At 38.9% G+C, this 19,502-nt stretch overlaps 1 protein-coding gene across 30 annotated transcripts in view; it reads left to right on the forward strand.

The window, feature by feature from the left end:
• Ncor1 (nuclear receptor corepressor 1) overlaps window positions 1–19,502 on the forward strand; it is a 142,035-nt gene that overhangs the window by 94,172 nt on the left and 28,361 nt on the right. For 18 of the 30 annotated variants that reach the window (XM_029483963.2, XM_029483964.2, XM_029483960.2 and 15 more), the window contains 7 exons: window positions 4,433–4,606; window positions 5,350–5,510; window positions 9,829–9,946; window positions 10,045–10,146; window positions 11,606–11,706; window positions 13,388–13,556; window positions 15,430–15,570. In XM_029483963.2, the coding sequence (XP_029339823.1) occupies window positions 4,433–4,606; window positions 5,350–5,510; window positions 9,829–9,946; window positions 10,045–10,146; window positions 11,606–11,706; window positions 13,388–13,556; window positions 15,430–15,570 (966 nt within the window). The remainder of the gene's footprint in view (window positions 1–4,432; window positions 4,607–5,349; window positions 5,511–9,828; window positions 9,947–10,044; window positions 10,147–11,605; window positions 11,707–13,387; window positions 13,557–15,429; window positions 15,571–19,502) is intronic. The other 12 variants (XM_029483979.2, XM_085829929.1, XM_085829930.1 and 9 more) reach the window with 5 other exon arrangements.

Here is a 19,502-nt window from a genome sequence, read left to right on the forward strand (position 1 = left end):
TTAATAGCCTTTGTTCTGTGTGGTTAAGATTTCAGCAGTGCCTGAATTCTTAATTATAGTTCAGGGATCTTAAAATCAAACTTTCATGTTAATATGACATTAAGTACCTTATAGTTTGGTTTAGGGTAATGTTACAAAGTGGGATTGTCTTTTCTATTTTATCTAAAGGTTTTGCTGTGCTAACCCACCTAATGTATACCTCTATTATTTTTATTTCTACAAGCTCTCTCCTTTGAGGTTGTTCCTAAATAGTTCAATGTCTGGGACGCTCTTCCAGATAGCATTCATATGTTTACAGTGGAATTACATCTCTATGGAAAACATGACAAATATTTTAAACACAACTTCACATAACAGTTTATAGACTAAAAAATAGCTGGTGTGTCAGTTTATATATAAATACCATCAGCTCATCATGACAATTCATATACTTGAAGGCTAAGACAAGGAGGTTTCCTGCCTGCCTGCCTGCCTGCCTGCCTGCCTTCCTTCCTTCCTTCCTTCCTTCCTTCCTTCCTTCCTTCCTTCCTTCCTTCCTTCCTTCCTTCCTTCCTTCCTTCAGTTTGAGACCATTTTGAATGACATAGTGAGTTCTAAGCCAGCTCAACCTACAAAGTGGGACCTTGTGCCTAAGTAAATTGGCAAAACCACGCCACCAGCACCACTACCAAGAAAAACAAAAGAAACATATTGGGACTGGATTAGGATGCGTTTAACTTTTGCTGTTGTGCTTTCATTTCACATATTTGTTGTTTTTTAAATGAGTTTGGTACAAACAGTTATTGTAGACATCCCCCTTTTAAATTATGCTTTAAAGATTCTTTAAAGAATTATTTTCATTTTCAACTGACATTTCCCTGGATTGACCCCTGCTTTACTCATAGCTTCCAGTAAAGAAGCTTGGGCATAACAGGTTAGAAGCTCTAATGCAACTTTAACAAATTGATCCCATCAAAATAGGTTTCTGCTTCTGTGCAACTAAAACAATTTTGTTTTGTGTTTATTTTGTTATTGCATTTGTTTTGTTTTTTCTAATTCTGTATACACAGTAATTGAAATTCCTATAGTTAGAAGAATCTCAATTTCTTTTTTTTTTTTTTTTAAGATTTATTTATGTGAGTACACTGTAGCTGTTTTCAGACACTCCAGAAGAGGGCGATAGATCTCATTACAGATGATTGTGAGCCACCAAGTGGTTGCTGGGATTTGAACTCAGGACCTTCAAAAGAGCAGTCAGTGCTCTTAACTGCTGAGTCATCTCTCCAGCCCCAGAATCTCAATTTCTACCAACCTTTTTAGTGAAATTTTCTAACATATTTATAAATTATTTGAAATAGTAGATCAGTAGACTTTGAGTTTTATTATATTATGTAATATTATGTTGAATCCTCTAGGAAAAAAATGAATTTATTTGTCTGTTTGTTTGTAACTGTACACTGGCCAATCCTTTTACCTCAACCTCCTAAATATTGGGGTTATGGGTATGCAGTGCCATAGCCTGTATGAGCAGCATCATTTTGATAGGTATCCCACAGTCATCAGAAATTCAATACCTATCCAATTCACATGCTTTGGTTGGGCATTTTTCAGAAGTGTTTGAAAAATTCCATTAACCTCTTTGTTGTGATAGCTAAGTGAGACAGTTATAGTGTTATGTTGTGCTTTTCCAGTGAGAAAACCACACGTGATAAATGAAGAGCTCCCGAATAATAGCCTGCGACAATGTCTGGCGCATGCGCACAAGGGACCTGACCCTGGCCAGAAATTCCCCTCAGTTTATACAGGCTCAGGCCCTAAGTTACACTTTGAACAAGTGTACCTTGTTCTGCAGAGACAGAAGTTGCAAGGCTTGGTTGTTTGGAGAAGCGAGGAGGGAAACATTGCCTGGGTTTTCCTGAGCTGGAGTAGGGCTGCTTTCCAGACAGCGTTAAGTGGATCGTGCTGGCAGCAGGTTTTCCCTTTTCTTGAGAAGAGGCATGCCTCTTTAAACTGCTCGGTAGAAGCAGCGCTTCTCACTTAGCTAACTTTAACTTCAATGTAATAATGTTTTCTGAGAAGGCTTATTGATAAATCCTTCATAAGTTCATTAGTTCTATTTCGTCTTTTAAATCCATGGAAAGCATGGCATCTAATGCTAGGTAGTATAGTCATTGTTTCTTCTTTCTAAAAGTACCATACCATATGATAAAGAACTGCTTGTGCCTGGGATAGTACATTTTTGAAACTAGTCATGGACTTTGACTCATGAAGGGGAGCTGCAAGGTAGCCCCACTACTAACATAGCATAGTAACAAAAGTGTATGAGCTTCGGTATTTAAAGCACGAAGACTGATAGTTATTCTGCATGGTGATATTATCTAAAACTGTAAAAGAGACTGGGAGGTGCTCCAGGGTAAGAATGCCTCCCTCCCAAGGTGGACCACCGACCTTCTCACCTTAGCTTGATCCCCAGAACATCTGGAAGCCTGAAGTCGGGCTGGCCTCTAGTATGTAGCATGCCAGGTAAAAAGAGAGGCCTTGGTATCAACAGGAAGGAGAGCTGTCCTCCCACCTTCACATGCCTTCTGTAACTCATGCACACCAACAGTTACATACATCACAACAAGCATAAACACTTAAAATTTATAGTAAGTAAAATTATAAAAAACAAACGTATAAAATTAGTTGAAAATTATTTGAGTTAAAAGGAAGGTTTTCCTTTCTTTCTTTCTTTGTTTGTTTGTTTCTTTCTTTCTTTTTTTTTTTTTTTGTGGTTTTAGAGCTTTATTGTAGAAAGGCAGGGGGAAAGACAGAAGGTAGAAAGAGGGAGAGAGGCTGGCCATGGCCACATGGAGAGAGGTGGGAAGGGAGAGAAAGGAGGAGGGCTAGAGAGTAAGAAGGTGAGAGCTTAAAAAAGAAAAGGAAGGTTTTCTTAGAAAAAGCTGTAGCTTTTCTGTGTATCTGAAGTATCCAGGTACATATATGTGTAAGAGACAATTTTCCCAGCAGGAGAACATATGAGACTTAGGAATAGTTTTAACAAATGTCACAGCTTATTTTTAATTCAATATTAAAAGAATTCTCCTGTCCTTTATTTGTTCGTAAGTTTAACGCAATCCAAATGAAAATTCCAATGACATTTTGGGTAGGAAGTACCCCAGATGATTTCAAATCTAAACCTCCTTGGAAATCTTGAGTGTTCTGGTGCAGGTCTGTATTCCCAGCACTTTGTGAGGCTTATTTCTTTTTATTGTATGTACATTTGTGATCTGCCTGTGTGTGTCTGTGTGAGGGAGACAGATCCCCTGAAACTGGAGTTACCCATAATATTATGAGTATGTAGGAGATGTGTGTAGGAGGATCTCCATTGTCAGGCTATCTGAAACCACCACCCCCAAAAAGGAAGAAAAGAATTTTTTTTTTTTTTTTTTTTTTGAGACATGGTTTCTCTCTACCCCTGGCTGTCTTGGAACTCACTTTGTAGACCAGGCTGACCTCGAACTCAGAGATTCGCCTGCCTCTGCCTCCCGAGTGCTGGGATTAAAGGCGTGTGCCACCATGCCCGGCTAAGATTTTTTTTTATATCTGTATATTTATTATTTAAAAAATATATGTGTTAGGATGTATATACAGAATGTGTAGAGGCCAGAGATCAACCTTGAGTACCCGTTTTGGGTTTCTTTCTAGTACTAACTACAGTTTCTTACCCTATGCTAAGCTGCCTGACCAGAGAGAGTCCTAGGTATTAACTTGCCTCAGCATCCCACCTCCCACCACCACCCCCAGCACTACTCCCTCATAGTTTGTAAGGACTGTACCAACTGTAGTGCCTGCTCAGTCCTGTTTGTAGTGGTATGACTGCATTGTTGTTATGACATTGAAACATGACATTTTTAATTTGGAAATAACTTTCTTATTGAGCAATTTTCATTGTTATTGTTGCAGTTATATTCATAGGGTTTTTTTTTTTAAAGCTGTGAGGGGTTTTAGATAAGTTTATCTACATTTGTTTGAAAAGATTTCTTCTGTTTCTTATGTTTACTCTTCTAAATATTAGGCAATTAATATCACCAAGCTAACTATAAGAATTGAAATTCTCAAGGGAACTGACCTGTAATTCAGGGCAGACTTGAATTCACAGATTCACTTGATAATTCAATGTTTGTCTGCTGTCATTTTATTGCATGTCTAAACACTTGATTTTCTTTATGACCTTTTGTCTTTTAAAATTAAAATTGTCATTGAATTTCTGAAGGTTTTGAATCTGAGGGAAACAGCAGATTTAGATTTAGTAGAATTTCTTAACATCTCTGTGGGTGGATTTGTCCACAGCAATTTTAGATCTTGTTTTTAGCTTATAGATGGATCTGCCCTTGGATGGTGTGGGCCTGGTCCTTTCACACTATTTTAATTTGGGGTTCTTCCCTTATTGTGATAACTTTAACTTTCATAGGAAAATCAGTCGCCTATATGCCTTATGCTGAGGTCAAACGTGCTCTAGAACAGGAAGCACAGATGCACAGTACCGCAGCAAGGTCAGCCTCACCGTGTAGGCTCTCTCCAAGAGAAGTCAGTAAAGCCGCTTCCCAGCCTGATATGAGTGCAGCCCGCTATAGTGTCCCTCCAGGTAAATATTGCCTTTCTGCACAGTGGCTGCCGGCCATCTACCCACAGGTGTTCCCTGTGGTGTTTAATCTCATGAGTGACTTGTGCTTCCAGGACGTGTCTTTGCTGTCTTAGAAAGACTCTTGTTTCTCTTCATTTCATTGTCATTTGTTTTCAGATTCCCTATGCCACTGGGAAATTTGTGTTGACACACCTATACTGTGATTGGCTTTTCTTGTAACAGTACAACTATTTTGTAAAAATCCTTGAGTATTTTCCCCCTCAGAAATTCAAGTGTACTGTGAAAGCCAGAATCAATAGATATTTCTCCAATTCTGCAGCTACACAGAGGATTTATGCCGGTTTGTCAGCCAGGTCTCCTACTGTGTGAAGCAGCAGCTGTATCTTAGAAGGAGCTCCCTGATTCTTGTTCCCATTGTAAGTTTCAGAGGGTGAGGAAGAAAGTCAAAGTCACTCATACCGATTGCCTCTGGTGAATTGAATAGTTGCTGAGAAATCAGCTTTGAATGCTGTAGTTTGAAATAAATTGAATACATTTACCTCACAAATAACCGTCTGAGATTTGAGTATGCTCATTGAAAGAACTTTTAAAAGTGAAAATACTCATCTTTAGCTTCATCTGACATTCATAATTTAATTTGTGATCAAAAGATTCAGGAATGCTTACTGAGAAAGGTAGCCTGTGGCCTACTAGTAAATTGACCATTTTAAAATCCTTTTTTTTTTTTTTTTCCCTTTAAAAAGTCCTCCAACCTGCTCCGCATCAAGTGATAACTAACCTTCCTGAAGGGGTTCGGCTTCCAACAACACGACCAACCAGGCCACCACCTCCCCTCATCCCATCGTCTAAAACCACAGTGGCATCAGAAAAACCATCCTTTATAATGGGAGGGTCTATCTCACAGGTAAACTGGTGTTTCTTTATAGCAGATTTCTCTGTTGAATATTATTTGGTTAGCCCTTTATTTATTCTCACTAACTTATTAGTGTACTAATAAGCAATTAGTTGCCTTCCTAGGCTGTCTCTTCTCTGTCCTGTTTGTTGTAGCCATGTGTTTGGTCATACCCACTTTCCTAGTACTCAGGAACAAGATCTTACACTGTGCATTCTTTTGTGTTTGCCTTTTGTCTCAGTGTCATGATTTTAGAAATTTAGTCAAGTCTTTGTGTGTAATTAGTAGCCTTTTTATTGTTAAATATTCCTTTTGTGGAGGGGAACCTAAAGTGTTCTAAATTTAGGCTCCTTTTGATTGGAGCTGCTGTGAATACTTTTGTGCTGGTGTTTGGATTTTTTTTTCATAGTTACTTAGGAGTGAAGTTGGTTTTCAGAAGTGATCCTGTGGTTATGTCACCACTAGCACTGTGGAAGACTGAGATTTCTGGTCTCATTCTTTGTTCCATGTGTTGTTACTAGTTTTTTTTTTTTTTTTTTTTCTTTTTCCTTCCCATTTTAGGCATGCTTATTATACCTACTGAATAGGTATAATAAGTAATATTTCATTGTGGTTGTAGACTGTGTTTCCCTGAAAATTCCGTCAAACACTTTCTGTATGCTCTTTGGCTATACTTGTATTTCTGATTTTATGACATGACTACTGTAGTCTGAATCTCTGGAACCTGAAATGCTCTAAAAAATGTAACACTTTCTGAACATAGCATGCCATCACAAGTGGGACATAGCATGCCATCACAAGTGGGACATAGCATGCCATCACAAGTGGGACATAGCATGCCATCACAAGTGGGACATAGCATGCCATCACAAGTGGGACATAGCATGCTATCACAAGTGGAAAGCTTCACACCCGCCTCACTGTGAAAAAGCACAGGAAAACCACAAGTGTACTAAATGTATTATGTAATGATTTTTCTCTTTTATACATTGGAGTGTGTGTGTGTGTGTGTGTGTGTGTGTGTGTTTATACACACAGGTCACAGTGCACCTGTGGAGGTCACAGGAGAACTTAATGAGAGTCAGTTCTCTCTTACTGTGTAGGCTGTGAGGGTCTAACTCAGGGCTCCAGGCAACCTGACAAGCACTTGGACCTACTGAGCCACCTTGCTGAGTGTTTTTGAGAAAAGGCCTTTTATATACCAGTATGTAGCCAAGAATGACCTTGAACTTCTTCTACCTACCAATGTTTGGATGACAGATGTGTGCCACCAAGCTGCCTTCATCTTGTGCTAGGGATTGAACACAAGACTATTTGCATGTTTGGCAAATACTCGATTGACTGGGCTGTATTTCCATCTTTAGAAGCTTTAAACTATGTAGTCTACGTAAAATTTTTATTTTGATTAGATATGTATACATAATTTTTCATTTTGTATTCTCTGTATATATGGCACTGTTAAACAGAACATTTTCATATCATTGCTGCACACTGAACACGTTCTCATTCTCTGATGAGTACATGTTGCAAGCTTTATAGATTGGCTTCTACTTTCATTCTTAGGATGCCTTACAGGCTGGTTTCTTTGTACATAATAGTTTGAAAATCAGCATTCACCTTGAGTAGCATGGTTTTCAAAACCCCCTTTCTTTGGATTGCTCTGGTTATCTTTTGTTTACGAGTGTTTAACTATATGGTTGGATCTGTATCTGCGCCCAGAGTTCTTACATGGATCTATTTTTCTGCTTTTCTTTTCATAATAGTCTTGATTATTGCCACATTATAATATATGTCCTGAAATATATATATTTCGAGAGAGAGAGAGAGATAGATAGATATATAGATAGATAGATACATAGATAGATAAAGCCAGAGTTACATTAAACCTATAAATCAGTTTCAGACAGGAATAGATTTTAACAATCTTGAATGTTCTTTTACTCCTTCTTTCTGTCTGCCTTACTTTTTGTTTGTGTCTGTCTGTCCTTTGTTTCTTTTAGTGGGACAGGATTTCTTCATGTAGCCTTGGCTGTCCTAGAACTTGCTTTGTTGTTGAACTCTCAGAGATCTGCCTGTCTCTGTATTTGCTTCCTGTCTGTATGCTACTACCACTTGAATCTTCTAATCTATGTGCACATCTCTTCATTTGTCTAGATCATTACTGTTAATTCATATTTAAAGTGTTTTATAATTTCTACTGTAGAAGTGATATGCATATCTGTTTATTTTTGGCTATTTCAGTAATTTTAATGTATTCTGCATTTTGTTTTCTCTCTCTCTCTTTCTCTCTCTCTCCTTTTTTGAGACAGTGTCTTATTATGTATCCTTACTGGCTTGGGAATATAACTATTTAGACCAGGCTAGCCTTGAACTCACAGTGATCTTTCTGCCTCTGCCTCCCAAATTCTGGGATTAAAGGCCTGCACCAACATGCTTAGCAATTTTAATGTATTCTTTGTTTCTATAAGTTCTTGGCTCATACAGTCATGAGTGCAGACATCATCAGCTTGATTCCAGACCATCATAGAAAATAAATATCTTAGTGAACAATGTCATAAGCTTTTTGGTTTCCTAGTATATATAAACATTTATTTTTGTTCCATGCTGTAGCCTGTTAAATATGCAGCAGTATTATATCTAAAGGAATGTGTGTACCTTAAATCAGAAGTAATTTAGAACCAGACATAGTTGCATATACCTTTAATCCCCAGCATCCTAGAGGCTGGGGCAATGGGATCACATGTTTGAGGTCAGCTTGATGTTGGCCATCTACGATGTTGCTGTAATGGTTCTGACAGACTCACATATCTCTCATATAAACTTCAGTTTACTAAAAACAGGTCAGCTAAAGGTAAGAGAGAGCTCCTTAGGGCTTTGTTTAGGGTATGCATAGCCTTGTATATACACACAACTTTCTGGGTTCCAATGGATGTGTTGCAACTTTTCAAATATCTTCTGAACTCTTGCCATTTTCATAGATGTTCTTTTTGCATTTTTAAGAGATATAAAATATTGTTAATAGTAGCTTACATTTTGAGTGCATTGTGGTAAATGCTTTAGGTAATTTAATAAATGTGAATGAAGGACCAGCCTTGGGTAGGTCCAGATTCCTGAGAGAAGGGGTGTCTGGGAGCTTTGAAAACAAACTACTTAAAGTCAAACATGGGCCAAGCTGGTGCCCTATGTCTGCTTGAGACAGCTTTCCAGTCTGCTTTCTCTTCAATTGTGCTTTCTCTGCAGATCTCCAGACAGCTCTCTCTATGCTCTGCCTGCGGCATTTCTCTCTTCCTATTCAAAAACCATCTTTGGATAGCTAACTCTTGCAGATCATAAACCAGATCTCTGATTCTCCATATTAATCCAGTCATTTACTCCAAGCTTCCTTAGGATGATCCGAAGAATCTGCATCTGGGACAAGCACCTTTCCTTTTAACATTGCAAAAGAATTCAGAAATCTGCCTGCCTCTATTAAGCATAGACAATAAACTAGCTGGGTGGGACCCCATCCTGAAATTACCATTTCTATCACACCTGTACAGTCCCTGGCTGAATTCTGAAATCTGTCTGAAATCTGAATTCTGGAATCTGTCTGCCTTTGTAAGCATAAAAACAAAAACAATGAGCTAGGTGGGGCCTCTCGCAGTACTACTTCCTACATCTCTTCTCTCCTTCCTCTGTAACTGTCTGATAAGTTGGCTCGCAGCACAGCTGCCTTTGTTCCTTTAGCTTTGTGAAACCCCTCTTATAATTAATATTGCATCCGTAGGTTTTGAGGAGTTATGTATTTTTGAACAAGTTTTTAAGAGTTCTTTTCCATAGCCATAAGAGCTGTCCTGAAGGTCTCAGCATTTACCTTCTTCAAGCATTTTGCCTTGCTGAGACATTAGCCACACCTCCACCTCCAGTACTCTCTGCTGTCTCTAATTATCATGGAGTCACCAACATTAACTGGGAGGACTTTTCCTTGGAGGAGGAATGTTAAGTATATATGTTATCATACAAACAAGCCTCGTGCTCCCCAACCCCCCACCCTCCCCAGCCTTCACCTCTGGTGGAGGCGCACACCTCCTGGTCCTGTCCCAAGTACAGGAACCATGTCATTCTGTCCCTAACAAGGCCATGCCAGACTTGACTAATAAATAATCTATATGTAATATGTGATATTGTTAATATACATATTTTACTCCTTTAGTTTTTCTAACTTAATAATCCATGCTGAAATTTTCCTTTTGTTCAATTCCTTTTTAAAATTGTGAGTGGCACAGAAATAGATTTTTCTAGATAGATGTGAGGACTTAGTCTTTCGACTCTTTTATCTTTTTATTTTTAGGGAACTCCTGGCACTTACTTGTCTTCTCATAATCAGGCTTATACTCAAGAAGCATCTAAGCCCTCGGTGGGGTCTATCTCTCTGGGATTGCCACGGCAGCAGGAGTCTACCAAAGCAGGTCAGTGAGTGGCCACAGTTCTGTCACGCCTGTTTGTAGCATCATGGTCAGCCACTCAGTGGTTGGTCTTCTCATGGTTCTCTTTCTTTTCCCCATAGCTCCTTTGACCTACATCAAGCAGGAAGAATTTTCTCCACGAAGCCAAAACTCACAACCTGAGGGTTTATTGGTCAGAGCGCAGCATGAAGGTGTGGTCAGAGGTAAAACTGTATCCAGTTTAACAGTTGTGTTAAACCTTTGCCCATAGTAAACTTTATAAAGGAACTCATTAAAAAAATTTTTGTGGGTACATCCTAAGTTGTGGTAACAGTGATAATTTTACTGGCCTCGGATATGCTGTGTGGACAAGTTTGAACTTGGATTCTCAGTCCTCCTACTTCAGCCTCCAAAGTATACATGAATACAAACAGCTTAGGCATTAATATATTTTAATGACTTATTTCTTCAAGTTACTGACTTTTATGTTTTTGCTTCCATGTAAAAGTAACTATTTTTTTTAAAGATTTATTTATTTTTATTTATACAACTACACTGTAGCTGTCTTCAGACACACACCAGAAGAGGGTATTGGACCCCATTACAGATGATTGTGAGCCACCATGTGGTTGCTGGGAATTGAATTCAGGACCTCTGGAAGAGCAGTCACTGCTCTTAATCTCTGAGCCAATAACTTTAAAACTTTGAAATTTGATGGGCATATAGTAATACCATCAAAACAAAAACCAAAAAGCCCCACCAAACTCTGAAATTATTTGTCAGCCGTAATTTTTAATAATATATTTATTCTGTTATTTCATATATTTGTATAGTGCACTTTGATCATTTCCCCAACACCCAACTCTTTCCCCCTCAACATGCTCCCTCCCACTCTCATGTTCTCAGCTACTACTCTCTCATTTTTTTGATGGTGCAGTTATTGTTGCCTATATATGCATGTGTGTTTGTGCCGTCTACTGGATCATAGGCAGTCTACACATGTTTCTAGTTCCCTAAAGAGCAATTGCTTCTTTCCCTAAGCAGTTATAAGCTACCAGTCGTTCCTCTGCTAGGGGTAAGTCCATGTGAGCACACTCCATCATCCATGTTAAAATTTTGACTGGCAGCTGGGCAGTGGTGTTGCACTTCTTTAATCCCAACACTTGGGAGGCAGGGGAAGCAGAGGCAGGCAGATCTCTGAGTTTGAGGCCAGCCTGGTCTACAGAGTTACAGTACAGCCAGGGCTACACAGAGAAACCCTGTCTCAAAAAACACCACCCCCCCCCCCCCCCAAAAAAAAAAAAAAGATTTTTGACTGGTTTGACCTTTTTCAGGTCTTAAGTTGAGTTCATACATGCAATAGCATTTCAGGGCACTCCTCTCTGTACTCTGGCTCTTAGATAAAGGTGTGCCATTTAGGGTTTCACACTCAGAGTTATTCATTGCACAGAGAAGGTTTTCTGATGAAGGTTGTGAGCAGCACAAAATCTATGGATGTAATCCTTCATCAATTAGTTCGAACAATCCTTTTTAAAGATCATTATGATATTATTTGAGCCATGCATTTCATTAGGATAATTTTTGTTATGCCTGCCCCCATTCTGCTGTGTGAGAACTGGTATTGTAGAGTAGGGGCTGCTAGGAAGGAGGCAATGATTTAGTGATGGTTTTGTTTTTATTCAGGCACTGCAGGGGCTGTCCAAGAAGGAAGTATAACTCGGGGAACTCCAGCCAGCAAAATCTCAGTGGAGACCATTTCATCATTGCGGGGCTCTATTACCCAGGTCAGTGCATTGGCCATCATCTTTTGTAGCCTGGAAAGCTGGATTTCTTAGGAGTTTTAGTTATAGCAGTGCTCTTGTTATAGCAGCATGGGTCATTGTTCTTTTATGAGAACCTACCTACCCAGCTCTCAATAATAAACCTCAGATCTCCAGACCTTTTCCTTTCCTGCTGCATTTTAACTCCTAGCCATGTTATCTATACTGTAGTTATTCAAGGTGTTACTACTCACCTGGAAATTGGCAAAAGAAACTAGCAGAATATATTATAGTCCTTATGGACTTCCTGTAAAAGCTTTTATCATGTGCTTAGATTAAATAGAAATTGAGAAGAAAACAATTAAATGCTTCTTTGTGAAAAGGTCTATTTGTGATCTCAATGTGTAAGCTGCTGTGTTCAAATTCATTTTGTACATCAGAGACTAAACAGAATCCTAATTTTGATTAATTTCTTTTTCTAGCTAGATATTAATTTTAACTTGAAATGTTAAACACCTCCTTTTTAAAATTTTTACATAAATGGGAGAAGTAGTGAAGTTCATATAGTCTGCTTTTTATAAGCACTGATACGGTTTTTGTATATTGTTACTAGCCTATTGTTGTGGTGCATCCTTGTTACCTAAGGTATTGTTACTAGTGGTGTGGGCCCCCAAGACCATGAGCATCAGTATCACTTGGGAAGTTGCTAGTCATAAATGCTTCGCCTTGTGCTAGAGCTGCTGGGTATGAGTTCCAGCAGCCCGGGTTGTCCTGACCTTTGGTTGACTCTGCTCAGGACTCTGTGATTCAGAAGCACCCTGTTGTGTGGTAGTTGTTATGGCTTATGCTGATTTAGAGCATGACGTAGAAACTCCCTGTCTCTCGGTATATATTCAGTCAAAGTAAGTTAACACTTAAATGTACACAGAAAAAAAGAAGTGGGCCTATATTTTCTCTTCACTTCTTACTGTTCCAGCATCCAACGTTTTGTTTGTTAAGTAAATAGTTTTAACTGGGTCAGACGACGCTCTGTTGTAACTATTTTAAAATTTGCTCATTGGGACAGAGCGCATGTTGAGGTTTTCCTGTTGTTTCTACTGAACTTTGTTCATGACTGGGTATGCTGGACTTATTGCTCCTGTCTTTCACTCACCCCCTTTAAACATCTGTTTCAGAGCATATTGCCTCAAGTTCAAAGTAGTAGAGATCCTACACAGAGGAGTGGGGTAGATCTGGTCTTCTTTTCTTTACAGCCCAATCTACCCACTTATACAGCATCCTATACAATAGACAGGAAACAGTTTTCCTAAAAAGAAGGGCATAAAGACCTACAGTCAGTCTAGTGGAGGACTAATGATGGTAAGACTCAGGTGATGTTTCCTGACTGAATATCTCACTAAACAAGGCATCTGAGCTTTTTCTCTCCTCTTATTGATGACCAAAGCCCAAGCACCTGCCATAGGTGTGGGGGGGACCAAGCTATTTTACCTCATATGCTATGATCATCTGAGTTCTCTGCGATAGTGGAGTTGAAGGAGCGAGGTCCGGGGTTTCTTCATGTCTACAGGAGTGAGATGTTTTGTTTCCTCTGTGCACTTTGCTTTGTTTGAAGACTGACCTGACTCTCAGTTTCTATTTTCTACATGGCTGTGCTGCTTCTCAGCATTAGTGACTCTTGGGTGCTTGTGGGGTTTTTTGATAACAGGGGACCCCAGCTCTGCCCCAGGCTGGCATACCAACAGAGGCTTTGGTGAAGGGACCTGTCTCCAGGATGCCTATTGAAGAAAGCAGTCCTGAGAAGGTCAGAGAGGAAGCTGCATCCAAAGGCCATGTTATCTATGAAGGCAAAAGTGGACATATCTTATCATATGATAGTAAGTATTGTTTATTCATTGATGCCAATCTTAGGACGTGGGACTGAAAACAGGCTCTGATTTTACCTTCTTACTATAGGTAAGTCAGTTTATTTTTTGCAGTCCTGTTTTCTCCTTGTGAAAGGGGATATTTTGTAAAAAATCAATTAAGACAGTTAAGAGTTGTAAGAGTGTGCAGAGCACAAGGGAAGTGTATTGTAATTAACAGCTGACATTGTCAGTGGCTAGTCACTCCTTAACCTAGAAAAAGAATCTTCATTTAACTTAAATGGAATAGCTTTTATTTTAATAGGGGTCATATTTTTTTAAGGTTAAGAACTAAGGAACAGATAATCTGATAATCAAGATGAGCATCTTACACTAAACTCCCCTTAATAAAAATATATGTGTCTGTTTTTCCATCTATCACATCTAGCCATGTGTCTTTTCCTTCGAGTATATTTTCTAAGAATGACTAATATATGCTGTACTCATCAGGCACAGGGCTGAGTCTGAGTTTTCTGACTACAACCGTGAAATAGTTATTAGCGATATTTTCTCTTTGTCTCTAACACAAAGAGATGAACAGAATACCTGATGTTGTGTAGTCTACACTAATCTTATTCTTACTTTAACAATTCTAGCGTAGATGAACATTGTACTTTGGGGAGAGGGAAAGAAGCTAGAAATCTAGGTATCTTTCTTTTTCTCTTTTTTTTCATCTCCAGCATATTACAAAAATCATTTAGATTGTTTCCTAAAGTCTCTGCAATCAATCCCTTATTCTGCCTGCAACCATTACCTTTGGTCTGGACACCTGGAGTAGTCACTATGCTTCCTGCTTTACTTTTGTGACCTTAAAGGATAAGTCCAAGACTGTCCCATGCCTGCAACAGCTCATGCCACGGTCTCCTTTTGCTTACCCCTACAGGTTTTTTTGATTGCTCCTTTTCCTCTCAGCCCTAAACTTTGCTGCCTAACTTCCATTCTTCACATTGGCTTTGTACTTAGCTGATGATGTTCCTTTTAAGGTAGCATGCTCTGTCATTCTTGAGGTATCTGAGCCTGTTCCTTCTGCCTGTGCCGTTGTTTCCTGCTTTTATATTGGACAGAAGCATCTCTTACTTGTCCTTCAGTTCTCAGCTTGCCTTTTCTGGATGGACTTGGACATGTCAAGTTTCTGTCTTATCATTCTTGCAGCGTACTGTAAATTTCCTTCCATAATATGCATTACATTGGACAATAAGGCCTATTAGTTTTGTTAGTATTTTTTGTTCGTGTGCGTGTGTGTGTGTATGCATGAGCCACAGTTTTTTGCTTAATTCATGTGTGTTCCTGTGGAAGCCAGAAAAGACCATCAGATCCTTTGGAACTAGAGTAGTTGTGAGGCCCATGATGTAGGTGCTGGGAACTAAACTCAGATCCTGTGGAAGAACACTGAGTACTCTTAATTGCTAACCCATACTTGCTACCTGGGCATATTTTTTTAGACCAACCATTGTTAGGTAAGTTTCCTGAGAAGGGACTTAGTTTGTTAACCTGGAAGCCTTTGCTTGGCACACAGGAGCCATTCAGTTAATACTGCAGTAAACCAAAGTGTTTTCCTGGGCGCTGTCTACACAAATATATGTTAGAGCAAATCTTTGTTGTTTTGTTTTGTTTTGTTTTGTTTTGTTTTGTTTTGTTTTGTTTGGGGCAGAGTCATGCTCTACAGCCCCTTCTGACCTATTTAGACCAGGCTAGCCTCAAACTCATAATGATCCATCTATCTCTGCCTGCTGAGGGCTGGGATCAAGTGGTTTTTATAAGACTAATCTAATACTAAGGTCTTAGTTTACTGCACATGATAAATAGGCCTTAGGCTCTGAATAATTCTTGTTTCTATATTCTACAGATATTAAGAATGCCCGAGAAGGGACTCGGAGTCCAAGAACAGCTCATGAAATGAGTTTAAAAAGAAGCTATGAGGCAGTGGAAGGAAGTATAAAGCAAGGCATGTCGATGAGGGAGTCTCCTGTGTCAGCACCTTTAGAGGGTAAACCTGCCTCAGTGTTCCTCAGATGCATTTCACTCTGTGTAGTAGTGCTGTTATATTGGGCTTAATCACTGGCATTTCTACCTGAAATTTATTAATATAATTTTAAATTTACGTCATATCATTGGCACTTTAGAGTAGAAGGAGGTAAAAACTGAATCTAATGGTCATAGTGGAGGGACTGTTAGCTTAGATGCTTTAGCTATTGTAGAACCACCTCCTGGTTCAATGAATCTAAGAATCCAAGCCCTGTGGCGGGGGTACAAAACTCATTTTCAGAATTTAATTTAATACATGAGTATGAGGTCAAATGTTGCATGATGACTAGAGCAGGGATATGGGTTTTATTTTCTCTTTAGTTGAACTTTCCCTAGAGTATTTCTCTGTGCTTGTCTCTTCAACTGGAAACTAAAAGGTTATATTCATCAGTGTAAGCAGATTATAGGCCAGTGTCCAACATGATGCTGATTGTGTTACGAATTCATGGATCACTGTGGTTTGGTTTACTTTCAAGTCTTAGCCTGCCTCAGATAATTTCATCTAGTTAAAATATTCAAGACCAAGTAAGGCCTGTGTGATTTTTCTCAGAGTTATATTTTCTCTGTTTAAAAAAACAAAACAAGACCTACTCTATGGCTGGAGAGACGTCTCAGTGGGTTAGAGCGCCTGCTGCTCTTGATGAGGATCCAGGTTTGGCTCCCAGCACCTACACAGTGGCTGCAAGTGGACTGTAACTGGAGTTCCTGGAGATCTGATAGGTTTCCTGGCTTCCACAGGGACTTGTACAGATGTGGTGCAGATACATAAATGGAGGCAAAAGACTGGCAAACACGTAAAGTAAAAATAAAACATCCTTTAAAAAATGACCTGTATTATCTCTAGGTTAAATGGATATGATGACGTCTAAGCTTTAGTTAGTATTAGTTGTTAACGTGAGATGTGTGTGTGTTCCTTTGTCCACGCTTTTACCAAAACCAGAGGCCACTGTAGTCTGTTTTCCACTGTCACTCAGTGAAAAAGTTAGGTCCTTCAGCCAGCCTGGCTAGCTGTCGAGTCCTTAGGATCTGTGCCCCTCCAGCCTTGGGTTTCCAGACGCATTCCATGCACATGTTAAGGTTGTCATGATCCTGCAGCAGGCACTTTACCCACGGCCACTCCTGGAGAGAGTATTTTAAAACTCCTTATTTAAGTATTATGTTCATTTTTTTTTCTCTTCACAATGTCTATATTTTTCTCATTTTCTTGTTCCCCATGTATATTTCATATTTGAGCAGTGATTTATTAACTAAGATACATTCAGAGTTTAGATTCCCAGGAGTAGTAGACTGGGGTCATGAATGTTTTATCTATTTTGATTGAGAAATTTTAAGAGGGGTTTCTGTAATGTCTATACTAGTTCATATGCCTACCATAAATGAGTAAGTGTTCTTTTTCATCATTCTTTCCAGCATTCCTTGTAATTGTTTTCTTTATGAAATTCACTTTGGCTGGGATGTGACAGAATATCAAAATAGCTTTAGTTTGCATTTCCTTGGTGGCTACAGTATGTTGTATACTTAAAATATTTATTGGCTGTTTATATTTTCTCCTTTGAGACTTCTCTGTAAGCGCTCAGTCTATTTGATGATTGAGTAGTTTAGGGTTTTTAGTTCATTTTATAGTCTAGATGATACTCTTCTTGGATTTATAATCAGCAAAGGGTTTCTCCCATTCTGTGGCCTACTGCTTCCTTGTAATGGTTACCAGTGTCTTTTGTGGTTTAGATTTTAATTTTATGAGGTCCTGTTTGTCAGTATTTGCTTTATTTCCTTAGTAACCCATGTTCTATTCAGAAAGTCCTCGCCTGTGCCTGTATCTTGAAATATTTTCTCTCCTTTTTCCTCTAGCATTTTTCAGAGGCTCAGGTCTTATATTTTGGTCTTTGGTCCATTTGGAATATCAGTGTTTATGTCAGGTTAGAGATTTGTTCTTACGACTCTCCAGCTTCCTGTCACCATTTGTTTAAGAGGCTGTCTTTCTCTGGTGACAAAAATAGTCAGGTCACTACAGCTGTATGGAGTTATGTTCTGTTTCATCAATCTACGTATCTGTTTCAGAGCCAGTGCCATCCTGTTTGGGCATTCCCGAAAAGGCTTTATGGACAATTACAGAGATAGTTCCTCACCCTTGTATACTGCTGCTCTTCCCACAATAAATAGCAAACAAATGGAATCAGCCTAGCTGTCCATTGGTAGATGATTGGTCCAGATCACAGTGGAATTTTATTTGGCCATAAAGAAAACTGAACTTAGGCAATTTTTAGAAAGACGTATGGAACTTCAAAATAGTAAGTGAAGTAACCAGGGCTTAAAAAAACAGAGCGCGTTTTCTAGCACCATAAATTTTCTAAAAATTTTTTTGTATATTTATTGATGTAGGAGTGAAGGAAATAGATTCTAGCACACAAGGGACCTTAAGGGGAAATTATTCTAAGCAAAAAAAATTATATATATATTTATACAATATATAATTATATATTATATAATTACTATATAATTAAATTTATACTGTATTTAAAACCTAAAATGTAATGATAAGCTGAATTAACAATGATACTTATAATAAAATTTATTTAAAATTTTTCTTTATGCTGTTCAAATTCATGTCTAGTTTATAGTTTCTTCCTCTGATTAGCAATGCTTCTCCATGCCCAGGTTTTCTGGTTTACTGTTAATTACTTTAAACCGGGTAGGGGTGGGGCACTTTGTAGGGTTTCACTTTCTAAAGTGGGTAAAGGGAAAGAAAGATGGTGGGATAAAAGAAAAAAGATAAGCCAGAGGGTCTCACTCTTTGGTCCTGGCATGTCTTGAACTCAATGTGTGGTCCACAGTGGCCTTAAGCTCAGACATTAGCCCTCCTACCTGCGCCTCCTGAATCCTGGGATTAAAGGATGCCCACACCACGCCCAGCCACAGTTTGCTTTTATTATGATGACTTTTAACTTTTGATAGTTCTCATTATGTAAAGTGTTCTGTTGTTGTTTGAGGCAGGGTCTCTCTCTGTCTTGGCTGTCTTGAAAATCAGTATCTAGAGCAGGCTGGCCGCAAACTCAAAGATCCTCTTTTATCCGTTTCTCCAGTAATGAGATTAAAGGTGTGTGCCACTATGCTCAGCCTAAATATTCTAATTTTTTAAAGAGAGATATTTTAACTTTAGTGTTGATCACATTTTAGGGCATAGGTAGGATGTAGTCTGGTATTGGCAAGCTTCAGATTCCTTTATTTCTGATCCTGACTCCAAGTACTTAGTGGTATAGGCATGTATTATTAATAAGTCCAGCTAAAATTTCTTTCTGTTTTAAACTAAAATGTAATACCTTCCCTGGTCATTTTGTATTTGGGAAAATGTTCTGGAAAGTAGTTATGGGACAAGAGAATTGGTCAGCTGCTGAGAACACTGGCTGCTCTTATAGAGGAACAGGGTTCAGTTCACAGCACGTGTGCACACGCGCGCGCACACACACACACACACACACACACACACACACACACAGGCTCACCATTCCAGTATGCACAAGGGGCACAGAAACATAAAGATTACAGATAAATAAATCTTTAAAATATTTTAAAATGAATTCTAACTACACATTAGGCATTTCTGATTTATTCACTTGTTTACATTTGTACAGAGAGTGTGTGTGTGAGTGTGTGTGTACATGCGGTGCAGATGTTGAGGTGAGAAGATAACTTGCAGGAATTAGCTTTCTCCTTCTACCACATGAGGCCTGGGGATTGAACCCAGGTTATCTGAATTGGCAGTAAGTACCCTCGCACAGCAAGCCATCTCAGCAGTCCTTTGGATAGTGTCTGAGTTGTGTACGATTTCGAAATTCCACCCCTTCATAGAGCTTTTTATCAAAATCATATTCTCTATAGACAACATTCAGTATTACA

The sequence above is a fragment of the Mus caroli genome, unplaced genomic scaffold (genome assembly GCF_978045245.1).
Source record: "Mus caroli unplaced genomic scaffold, Mus_caroli_1 scaffold_13, whole genome shotgun sequence".
NCBI classification, from domain to species: Eukaryota; Metazoa; Chordata; class Mammalia; order Rodentia; family Muridae; genus Mus; species Mus caroli.